The 12690-nt window shown below is 40.4% G+C and overlaps 1 protein-coding gene across 1 annotated transcript in view; it reads left to right on the forward strand.

The window, feature by feature from the left end:
- Positions 1-2718: 2718 nt before the first annotated feature.
- PDXDC1 (pyridoxal dependent decarboxylase domain containing 1) overlaps positions 2719-12690 on the forward strand; it is a 63063-nt gene continuing 53091 nt past the window's right edge. Inside the window, exon 1 of the mRNA XM_043968619.1 lies at positions 2719-2859. Coding sequence (XP_043824554.1) covers positions 2719-2859 — 141 coding nt within the window. The remainder of the gene's footprint in view (positions 2860-12690) is intronic.

Below are 12690 nucleotides of genomic sequence, written 5' to 3' on the forward strand. Positions count from 1 at the left end.
TAAGTGGGTATATGTCAGTCTTTCAATTAGTAAAGTCCAGGGACTTCCTATTACCTTCAGGATGCAGCATATTATTATTCACCCACTAAAGAACTGGCATAAAAAACATCATATCAAGGATGTGCAAGTCTGGACAGAGCTGGAGCAGTCCTGTAGCCACAAAAAAACCTGTCGCTGTGTTGTGCTAGTATCTACAAAATATCAGAAGCCCCAGAACAGGGGTGTGTTGGAGTCAACTTGAACAAACTCCCAGAATCTTTACTTATTTATTTATTTTTGTGAGGCAATTGGGGTTAAGTGACTTGCCTAGGGTCACACAGCTAGTAAGTATCTGAGGTCGGATTTGAACTCAGGTCCTCCTGAATCCAGGGCTGGTGCTCTATCCACTGCGCCACCTAGCTGCCCCAACTCCCAAAATCAATAATTAAATTTTCAGCTTGATTTATTTTATCAATTGTCTAGATTTAAGAAAGTGATGAAGAAAATGTTATTAATGCAGATTAAAGTGTTATTTTTTTAACTTTTGGTAACTTAAAAAATTCTTTGGTTGTTAAACACCAGAAAATCACTGCCTAAGGAAAGTCTTTTATATTGATTAACTCCTTCAAGGAGCATTTAAGGACACTTAAGAAGCATGGATAAGAATGACAAAATACTTCACAACTGAATGGAATGTTCACATGAATATCAAGGAACTTTTCAACTGCCAAAGGTATTTAAACATCACAATAAAGGAAGAGACTATCTAGGGTCATGGAAGAAAATGGCTGCAAGGGTCTTTAAAATGAACTTAGTCCGGGCAGCTAGGTGGCGCAGTGGATAAAGCACTAGCCTTGGATTCAGGAGGATCTGAGTTCAAATCGGACCTCAAACACTTGACTAGTACTAGTTGTGTGACCCTGAACAAGTCATTTAACCCTCTTTGCCCTACTAAAAACAAAACAAAAACAAGAAACACAAGAGGAATTTAGTCCCACGTCCTAATTTTCCAGATAAGGTAATTGAGGAAGAGAGAAATTAAATTACTTGCCCCAGGCCACACAGGTAGTAAATGACAAAGCTGGGGTTTGAATCTATATCTTCTCACTTTATAGCCATGGCTCTTTCCATTGCACCATGCATAGTCTAGCTAGGACATGGAGCATCAGACTTATTTAGGTTCAAGGACTCCAACAATCCCTAGCTATATCATCTCAGGCCAAGTCACTTAATTTCTCTGCTCCTCAGTTGTCTATTTTGTAAAATGAGGAAAATACTTATGCTACTTTATCTCCAAAAAACAGTGGTGAAGAAAATGCTTCACAAACTTCTAAATGTCATGTACATGTAAACTATTTTTATTACTGTATAAAACTAATATAAGTGAATACTGTAATAACAGCTAGTTGGGATCCCCATCTCCTAGAGGCCCCATTCAACAATCAGTCATCCTGACAATAAATTCCAGTGGTTCTCTACAACCTTCAGGATCCACAAATCGACTAGCATTTATCAAGCTTCTACTATATGTCTGCCACTGTACTAGATCTGGGAATACAAAGATCACCTCCCCTCCCGACCTAGCCAAATGTCCCTGTTATTAGTCTAATTAATAGGGAATAGCACCTACAAACAGCTTCGAACAAACAAAATATATGCAGGATGTAATTTGGAGGTAATCTTAGAGGGAAGGCATTAGCATGAAGGGAGATCAGGAAAGGCTGCTCATAGAAGATGGGATTTGAGCTAGGATAGGAAGGAAGCCAGGGCAGCTAGGCTTGGAAGTGGATAGAGTGTCGAATTCGGAAGACTCATCTTTTTGAGTTCAAATTTGGCCTTAGACACTTACTAGCTCTGTGACTCTGAGCGTTTCCTCATCTGTAAAATGAGCTGGAGAAGGAAATGGCAAACCATTCCAGTATCTTTGCCATGAAAACCCCACAAAGGGTTTTCTGATGAGATTGAACAGCAATGAAGGAAGCCAAGAGGCCAAAGTGAGAAGGGAGAGTTGCAAGCAAGCATAGGGGCAACCAGTGAGAGATGGTGGTCCGCTGCAACCTGTCCCCCTTTCTGTAAACCAGAAGGCCCGTTTCCCCTTCTTTCCCTCAAAATTATGCGGCGGGGTTGAATTTCTTTTTAAGCTAACGCGGTTTATGAAGGGTCCTCGCATGAAGCATAGGTTGAAGGGCCAATGGGGCGAGTGCTTGCGATAAACTGGACAGCTCTGGGCCTAATTTCACATCTGCACATCTTCCCAGCTGCACGCGCTTCCCCAATCATCAATCGTGCAAAAAGATGCTAATCCCACGCCTGTGCTGGTTTAAGACTCTGGTGCTCTCCCACCCTCTTAGAGGGCTAGTGACCTGTTCCATTCTCGATGGAAAGGAAAAGAAAGGCTTTGGGAACTGGGACGAAAAGAATCAGCTTACTTTAGCAATCTGACACTTAATTTTTATGATAAATATATATTTTTTAAATGGAGGGTGAGTTCTTGAGTGGACCCTTGGAGATTAGGCTCTGAAATATGCCACCTTCGCACCCTTCCCCCTTAGGACCGCAAATAGTGGAGGCCGTCACGTTGACGTCACCGACGTGGAAAGCCGGATGGCTCCACCCACTTTCGCGTCGCTCAGGTCCGCCCCGCCCCGCCCCGCCCCCTTCAGGACAGTCCTTCGTCTCCTCCCTCTCCCCTTCTCCTCCTCCTTCCCCTCCTTCCTCTTCCCCCCCCCCCACCCCCCCATGGCGGATTGGCTGGGACGTCAGCGCTGCCAGCGTGGAAACGGCAGCGGAGGCGCAGGAGGCGGAAGTGGGACGTGGGACCGTCCGGCCGCCCTCGGAGCCTGCCGCTCGTCCCGAGTCATGGACATCTCCCTGGAGAAGGTTCGTGGGGAGCCGGAGCCGAGGGGAGGCGGGCCCCAGGCCCCGTCTGAGGGGAGACCCCGCTTCAAGCCTCACGGGCGGCGCTTGTTGATTATCCGGGCGATGGGACACTCTTCCCCCGGGGGCGGTGGCTGCCGGCCAGGGTTGGCGTCGGGGCCCGGGCCGAGCCGGCCCCGGCAGGGGGGCGGGGCTGTCCCCGAGGAAGGGGCTGCGGGTCGAAGGGGCAGCGAGCGCCTTCTGCCCGGGAGCGCGCGGTTTGTTCGGATTGTGAGCCCACTGCGTGCGTCACGGGCGGCGGCGGGTACGAGCTCCACCGGGCTGCCCTCCGTCTTCGGGGCTGCGGAGCGGAGCGGGGCGGGGGGCGCAAATTGGTGCTCGTTTGGGTCCGGCCACCGTGCCAGCACGTGACAGGCTGTCGCTGCAGAACTGCAGGGAGGGCAAGCCGAGCTTTCTGTCAGTCAGTCAGTCAGTCAGTCAGTCAGGAGACATTGATTAAGCGCCAACTGTGTATGGGCCGGGCACCTAGTAGGCTAAGCTCTGGGGAGAGCAAGAAAGGTCAAACACAATTCCTGCCCTCAGGAAGCTCACAGTCTACTGGGGGAGCCAACGTGCAAAAAGGCGATATCGTCCAGGATAAATTGGAAATAATCAGGAGAGGGAAGGCTTGGGGGTGGTGGTGGTGATAAGTGCTCCCCACCTCCCCCTCCTTCCTAGTTAAGAAGGAAGGGGATAGTGAAAGGGCTGTCTGTTCCCGGGATCATGAGACACAACCTCAGGGTCACTGCTTTGGCTGCTGACGTCCCAGAGCTTCCTAGAGTCGTCCCCCTCCCCCTCCCCTCACTAGAAAGAGCAGTTCAGATACCCACATGTTCAAAAACGAAATTGTGTCAAAATAGGAAAAAGAGCTTTCCCCCCTTGCCTTTCCCTCTTCCAATTTAAATCTCATCAGATGAAGTGGAGGCTAGGATTTATCTACAATAAAATAGCACACTGTTGTACTACATACAGTTCCTTACTAATGATCTTGTTTTCCCTCAAAGTATCCCTCCCACGCCACTTTGCTGAGATTCCTGCTTAATAGTGACCAAACTTTTATCCCTGTGTGGTCTGTAGTCATTACCAGTGTCCTGGTGACTTTTTTTTAATGTAATTTAAATTTGAAAATGCAAAATTAATTTACTTCCTTTTAAGTTAAGGTCCTAAGAGAATTGAAAGAAGTAATTGTACAAGTGGTGCCAGTCAGTAAGTGCCTACTATGTGCCAGGAATGCTCACACAATGATATATCTATCATCAGATTTGAATAATCATTGCAAGAGTAAAATAACATCTCATTTTTAAGCAGTTTTATTTGTGAATATTATATCATGGTTCTGGCTAAGCTGTAAACGTTCAGGCCATTATTTAATTGTATAGTGCTTCAACTTTTACTGCTTACAGGTTCTTTTTTTTTTTTTAAATCAGGGCATCAACGGTGATGGAATAAAAGAATAAGAAGCTATTCAGTGTGAAAGAGTTTTTTCTTCATTAGGTCTTAAGGGAGAGAACATATAGTGGGATGACTTGTGTATAATTTCAGTGGGACATAAGGAAGTAGTCTAGTATTATTTAGTCCAGTCCTCTAAAGGAAGTAACTCTTATCTCCCATCTCCAACTTCAGATATTACTTTCTCATCATTTGATTAGTACTTAGATCAGTGTGGATGTTGGATAAAAGTTAATTGGTCATAATGATAGATTTTGTGCTATCCATTGAGAATTTGAAGAAGTACTATAACTAGTATTTTACTAGACTCTATTGCCTGCAAAAAACATTCTTTAGAAATTCATAATGTATGGTAAGTTTCTGTATGAAGTCAGTTTGCACATGAATTACAATAACATCCTTGAAGAGAGTACTTAATTTTCGGTATTCAGCCAAGTAAGAGAGAACCATACCTAAAGTCAGGGGAGAAGAATGGTGTAGTGGAAAGAGTATTAATCTCAGAGAGTTAGGACACTTGGGTTTTGAGTCCTGGCCCTTTTACTTATAGTGTATTGGACAAGTCACTTAACCTTTCTGATCCTCTTTCTTTATCTGCAAACTTTGAATCAGTAATCAACCATACCTATATAGTGGATAGAGAGCTGGCTGTCAAGTTAGGAGCATGGGCAAGGAAGTCAGTTAAGCAGTCAGTGCTACAGAGAACTTTCTCATACTTTAATTTTCTGGGGAGATAGCAGGTGCATTAGTAAGGAAGTTTCCTCATTCAGGAGTTGCTATTTATTAAGCACCTGCTAATTTCCAGACACTTTGCTAGATGCTGGAGCCTCTAAGACAAAAACCAATTATTCCCTGCCCTCTAGAAGCTTAAGTTCTGCTGAAGGGATACAGTTTGTTCACAGACAAATAAGTACAGGTTATAGACAAAACAAATATGAAGTGATGTGGCCAGTTATCATTTGGGGAATCAGGAAAGGACTCTTGAAAAAAAGTCTTGAAGAGAATGGGTGGGAAAGGGGTTGTTAGAGCATTCCAAGCCAGGGAAACAGCCTGTACTAAAACACAGAAGTCTGAGATAGAGCATGTCTTGTACATGGAGACAGTTTGATTGGAATGTAGACTATGTAAAGGAGTCATCTGTAATATGCCTGGAAGATCCAGTTAGAGCCAGATCTTGAAGGACTTTTTATGCCAAGCCTCAATTTCTTTTTTTATCCCCCAGGCAATTGTGAGCCACAGTGCTTGTGGAGATATTCTCTATTTAAGTGTGCAAAAAGGAGATGTAGCTCCAATTCTTGACTGTTTCTCGAAGTGCAGATGTCAGCAAGTGGTAGTGTGAAGATTTGAATAGCTCTTTGCATTCAACCTCTTAAGTTCACTTGAGGTGGCCCTGAAATTGGGAGGACCTGAGTTCAAATGTGACCTCAGAGACTTACTAGCTGTTTGACCCTGGGCAAGTCACTTAACCCTAATTGCCTTAAAACATCTGGGGCCATTTCCAATAGTCCTGATATATATCTTGCCACTGGACCCAGATGGCTCTGGAGGAGAGAGTGAGGTTAGTGGCCTTGCACAGCCCTCCCTCAATTAAATGCAATGCACTGTAAGTCTTGACATCATCCCGATGTTGTGGTCCTCTTTGAGATCGAAGGACAAACAACAATTATAAAAACAACAATTTGAGGTAAAGAATAAATTGCTATAGCATCATAGATTTATATCATTCTTTTAAAAAATTAGATCATTCTTTTTTGTGTGTGTGTGTGGAGCAATGGGGGTTAAGTGACTTGCCAGGGTCACACAGCTAGTAAGTGTCAAGTGTCTGAGGCCAGATTTGAACTCAAGTACTCCTGAATTGAGGGCCGGTGCTTTATCCACTGCACCACCTAGCTGCCCCAGATCATTCTAAATGAACCTATTTTATCTGATACTTTAACAGAAAGCCTAGGGTTATTTACTTCATTCATCAGATGGCTTTTAAAAAACCTAATATGAACTCAATGTAATTTTGAAAAACAAAGCAATATATCAGCTTCTTAGGGAAACCTTTCCTGATAAACAATTGTTAGTACTCTCTCCCTTCTCAAATTATCTTGCAATTATTTACTTGCATTTTATATGCTCCTTGAAGCCAGGAACTGTTTCCTGAGTATTTTTGGTGGTGGTTTTTAGTATCCATTACCTAAGACAGAACTTTGCTCATAGTTGTCAGATTTAAGTAATGCTTTTTGAATTGAATTATTAGTTTAGAAAACCCATTGTTTTAAAGTTATAAAACTGTGTACATATATTTAATGCTACATCTGAAATTTCTTGTAGGATGGAGACTGTGCTGCTACTCATTATTTAGTTTAATTCCATTATTGAACAACTCTTGGATATGTTTTACTTTGCTGATTTAAAGAGACAGGCTTGTTTTAATTGTTAATGTATCCATCTCCAAAAGAGTAATTTCAGTTCTCTTTCTTAGCTGAACAGTTATTACCAAGCTGATTATCATTGTCTTTGGGAGAGGATGTAGGGTTTGAACTCATCCTTGTTTGTACTACAGTATTTCTCCTTTGGTCCTTCATTTAATATGCTCTTTTTTTTCCTTGTGCTACCACCATATAAAGAGCTGTAGCACCTGCCTGACTGGAATGTTCCTGACCATTTACCTGCCAATAGAAACTGTCTTTCAAATATCTTCCTGTTCTTCACTTAGAACAAAAAGGAAATCTCAAAACAGTCTTGAAATCAGACAAGATGGCTTGCTTGGCTCTGTAAATTTTATCTATTGATATAGAGTGTGCCACTCTATATCCTGTCCAGGGTTGTGGATTGTGTAATTTTCCTGCTTCTTTAAAGACTCTCCCAGACTCCCTTTCATAATACACACCTTTTTCATGAAGGCAGTGAAAGGATATAAAATGCTGAACTGAATGCTGGGCAGTGTGGAAAACTGGTGGGACTGCAAATATCATATAAAATTCTTAATGCCAAGAGTTTATTGCCTTATCTTTGTTAAAGGAAAGAAGTTGAATTTTTGTATTGCCTACTAATCATGACTCCATTATAACTTTGAATCATAGGATTTTGATTTGGTTTTTGTATTTGTTTTTTTTGCTGAGAGAGACTGTAAAGATCATTTAGACAACCTTCTTTGCTAGTTCATAATAGAAAAAGGATTAGAACTCAGGTCTCCTTGTTTTCAGATCACTTTTCCTTCTACAGGGAAAAAAATATTTGCATCCATTAATTAAAAATCAACCTTGGGGCAGCAAGGTGGCAAGCACCGGCCCTGGATTCAGGAGGACCTGAGTTCAAATGTGGCCTCAGACACTTGACACTTACTAGCTGTGTGACCCTGGCAAGTCACTTAACCCTCATTGTCCCGAAAAAAAAAAGAAAGAAAAGTAGACTCTCAAAAATCAACCTTAAAGTACAACATTTTTAGCAGATCATTATTTGCAGTGGAACCTGCTACTTACAAGGTATTGTTTGGTACTTGTAGAAGATAAATCGATTCTTGCCCTCATTGTAGGGGAGATTAAGAATTATGATACTAGTCTGTAGGCAATCTCTTTAGTACAGAACTTGGGTCCATGTCACAAAAAAAAGTTTAAGAACCCCTGGACTAGAAACATGTTGGTATAGTTGATGAGTGCTAAAATAAGAATTGGAAAGATCTGACTGAGGATCAGAGAATAAATATAAAATGATATATAAGCCTTAAAGTAATTCTGAATGTTAGCAAAGGGAGCAGAGTAGTGTCCTCTAAAGTTTTTTTGATTATGCATCCTATTGGTAAAAAAAACCATTGAGCATAGACTCCATTATATGTATATTTTCTTATTTATAAATTACATGGTTACTAGTAATTATATACACTATAAAACATATAAAAATAAAAAATGAAAATATAAAAGTATTAATGATTCAAAACCCTTTTTGCTCTCACTAAAATATTATTATTAACAATGATATTTTTAGTAAGAGCAATGTGAATATGCTTCAGTATTTTAAAAAATCTTGGGGGGTGGCTAGGTGGTGCAGTGGATAAAGCACTGGACCTGGATTCAGGAGTACCTGAGTTCAAATCTGGCCTCAGACACTTGACACTTACTAGCTGTGTGACCCTGGGCAAGTCACTTAACTCCCATTGCCCCATGCAAAAAAAAAAAATCTTGGTTTAACCCTTTTCCTACTGTAATTTGAAAGTCTAGTTCTAAATTCAGTTTATTTTGTCACAGCTGAGAAAGATACTTTACAAAGATATGTAGTGCCAAATGGGAAAAATGCATTGTCAGCTGTTCTTACTAAATCATGATACTAATTTTGTTGAAATTCATCTAGTAATTTTCCTTCCCTCATTTGTTCTTGCAAACCATTCAAAATATACTGCATTTTTATTTAACAAATGGGTTCAGAATGCAAAGAAAGTAATTGGAGGATTTTTAAACAAGAAAATTCAATTTCTAAATTTTTTATGTGTACAGATAATAGGTGGCACACAAAAGCCTTTTCAGTAAACTTGAAAGGAGCAATAACATACCAAGAAAAGAGAGTAGTCAATAGTGGCAAATGATCCAAAGAGGTCAAGAAGGATGAGGATTGAGAAAAGGCCATAGCCAGTTGAAAGATCACTTTCATTTGAGTGAGGAGTTATGGATTACCTGGGAGACTAGAAGGGTGATGGTGCTTTTGATGGAAATAAAGAAATTTGAAAGATGCATGGAGGGCTTGGTAGATTAAGGGTGTGGAAGGTAATGTAATGAGATCTGCAGTGCACATCCTGACCCATCCTGTGCTAGTCACTCCTTTCCATAGGGGAAAAAAGTGGAGAAATTTTACTGGCCACTGTGTGAAAGCAGAAAGCCTTTGGGTCTTTGGTAGTTCGATAATTGCAAGAGAGAATGATAGTAACAGAGTTTTTGAGGAATGTTGACCCATAAGTGGTTGGTGTGGTTGTGTTGGAAACAAACCAATGGATTAACTATGGCAGGATGGGTAGAATGCATCCTATCTTCCTACTCTCCATTTGATTGATCAGTTATTGACCCTAAGGCCCCCACTTTGGAGATACTACTGACTTTGTGGACAGCTGGGATACTTGTGTTCAAGTCCCACTGTTGGTAGAACTGTGAGTTAGTTATTTTGGAAAGTAATTTGGAACTACACCCAAAAAGCAATTAAACTGTGCATATTCTTTGGTTTTTCTTTTCTTTTCTTTTCTTTTTTGCAGGACAATGAGGGTTAAGTAACTTGCCCAGGGTCACACAGCTAGTAAGTGTCAAGTGTCTGAGTCTGGATTTGAACTCAGGACCTCCTGAATCCAGGGCCAGTGCTTTATCCACTGCACCACTTCCCTGTGCATACTCTTTGACCCAAAAATAGTGCTAGTAGATCTGTAACTTAAAGAGATCAAAGAAGGGGTTGAAAGGACTAACATGTACTAAAATATAACAGCTTTTTTTGTGTGACAAAGAATTGGAAACGGGATGCTCATCAGTTTGGGAATGATTGAACAAATCGTGGTATATAATTGTGATGGAATACTTTTGTGCTATAAGAAATGGTGATGGGAATGGTTTCAGAATAACCTGGAAAGACTTATGTAAAATGCAAAGTGAAGTGAGCAGAACCAGGAGAACAATTTATACAGTAACAACAGTATTGTAAAAATAATAAACTTTGTAAGACTTAGTAACTGACCAACAGAATGACTAACCACATTCCAAACTCCCCATGATAAAACAAGGCTTCTACCTCCAGATAGAGAACCAATGGTTTCAGGACATATCTGTTCATTTCTTTTCTTCCTTCCTTTCTTCCTCCCTCCCTCCTTCCTTTCCTCCAAATGTGGGAATTTGTTGTGCATTATGTATTTGTAAATGGATTTTGTTTTTCTTGCCTTAATGGGTGAGGGAAGGGGAAGAGAAGAGGAAGAGAATTTGGAACTGATAATAAAATAAAATTTTTTTAAAAAGGAAAAAGCATGGAGCCAGGATATTGTATATTGTTTGGGGAACAGCAAGGAGGCCAGTGTTACTGGATGGGAGTAAAGTATAGAAATATTAGAAAACTAGGAAGAAATCAGATTATAAAGGGCTTTAAAAGCCAAACAGAAGAATTTATATTTCATCCTGGAGGTAATAGGGACTCAGTCACTGGAGTTTCTTAAGTTTGGAGAGGTATGACTTGGGCAAACCAGGATTTTAGGGAAATCAATTTGACAGCTGAATGAAGGATGGATTGGAGTGGGAAGAGATGAGGCATAGAGTGCAAGCGAAAGAATTTCATTTGGCCAGCACGGCTCTGTGAGTGGACAGAAGAGGACATAAATGAGATGATAATTTAGTTTCATTGTGGAGGCAGTTAGGTGTCACATTGGATAGAACACTGGGTCTGGGGTTGGGAAGATGTATATGAATTCAGATTAAGCTTCTTGATATTTGTAAACTATGTGACCATGGGCAAGTCACTTAAACTTTGTCTGCCTCAATTTCCTCATTTGTAAAATGGGAATAACAACACTGCCTACCTCACTGGGCTATTGTATGTATAAAATGAAATATTCATAAAATGCTTTGTAAACCTTAAACTGATATATAAATGTTAGCTATTATTTCATTCATTATTTCATACTGTTAAGTCAAATTCCAGGCTTGAAGTACATGTATAAGTCAAAGCTGATGCAATAAAGGAGTGTCATTTGCTATTTGTAGTATAGTCTTATTGAGAACCTGGTGTGAAATATCGATCCTTTCCACATTTTTTTAAATTAAAAAAAAGTTTTAAAAAAATCTTTTGTTTTTATATTGTCTTCATTTCCCAATATATCCCAATAAAATTACAAACAAATTAAAGAACAAAATTGCAGACTGAGGGCTATTTTAAAATATTTTAATAAAAGAAAAATTATAAAACGATAACACTTGCTTGTAAAGTTTCGTAGTCAATTTTTTTTTTTTAGTGAGGCAGTTGGGGTTAAGTGATTTGCCTAGGGTCACACAGCTAGTAAGTATTAAGTGTCTGAGGCCGGATTTGAACTCAGGTACTCCTGACTCCAGGGCTAGTGCTCTATCCACTGTATCATCTAGCTGCCCCGTAGTCAGTTTTTAAAAATGGTAATTGTCAAGTCGGTAGACAGGAATAGAGCTGGCTAGGATGGATTTACCATGGCAAATTACACATTTCTTTTAATGACCCAAAATTTGTCCTTGAAACAAAAGCCCAATTTTTAAAAACACTATTGTTCTTTCAGTGATTTCATATAACAACAGTCATAGAATACTTCAGCCTCTTAAGAATTGAACTTAGGTGGCTTGGGTGTCAAGTGCTCCAAGGAAGTAGCCACAGCTATTCTTGGTGCTATTATTCTGGCCAAGCTGTCTATCGTTCCTGTGAGACATGGCTACTGGGAGAATAAGATTGGTAAGCCTCACACAGTGCCCTGCAAGGTCACTGGGCGCTGTGGATCTGTTTTGGTGCGCCTGATCCCCGCCCCTCGAGGTACTGGCATTGTCTCAGCTCTTGTGCCTAAGAAGCTCCTGATGATGGCTGGAATTGATGACTGCTGTACTTCTGCAAGGGGCTGTACTGCCACTCTGGGCAACTTTGCTAAAGCTACCTTCGATGCCATCTCCAAAACATGCAGCTACCTAACCCCAGACCTGTGGAAGGAGACTGTGTTTACTAAGTCTCCCTATCAGGAATTCACTGACCATCTTGTGAAGACTCATACTCGGGTGTCTGTCCAGAGGACCCAGGCAGCTGCTATGGCAACCACATAAGTTTTTTTTTTTTATAAACATTGAATAAACTGAACTATGCCTGCTTAAAAAAAAATAATTGAACTTAAGGATCTCCCAAAACCAATGGAAAGGCACATGGTGGCTCTGAACAGGCTTCTACACATTACAAATAAAGTTCCGGCAGAGAAACTATATAAAGGATGTCTTTAGAGAAATGTATGACTGAAGAGATATTGTGCTGATCATGTAAAAAGAATGAAGGAAAACATGTGAACATCTATCATATGACATTGATATTCCTACAATATGAAAAGAATCAGTAGATCTATACCCTCATTTCTTCCTCTACCCCCATCCCCATATTGACCTCTTGTATAGAGATTTGTCAGTGAGAATTGCACAGAATGGACAGTCAGTCATAGATGATGGTTTATGATGTACATTGTTGGAGGGGATGCCTACATTAATGAAATAACATCTCTTGGAGCACTGGGATCAAAAATATGTTCTCTTGTTTTCTTCAATTTGTATCATTTAATATATCTTTCCATATTTCTTTGCTATTCTGTAAAAAATTACTTTTTGGAGTTTATAAATAAATTTATAAATAAAG

This window comes from Dromiciops gliroides, chromosome 1 (genome assembly GCF_019393635.1).
Source record: "Dromiciops gliroides isolate mDroGli1 chromosome 1, mDroGli1.pri, whole genome shotgun sequence".
Taxonomy (NCBI): domain Eukaryota; kingdom Metazoa; phylum Chordata; class Mammalia; order Microbiotheria; family Microbiotheriidae; genus Dromiciops; species Dromiciops gliroides.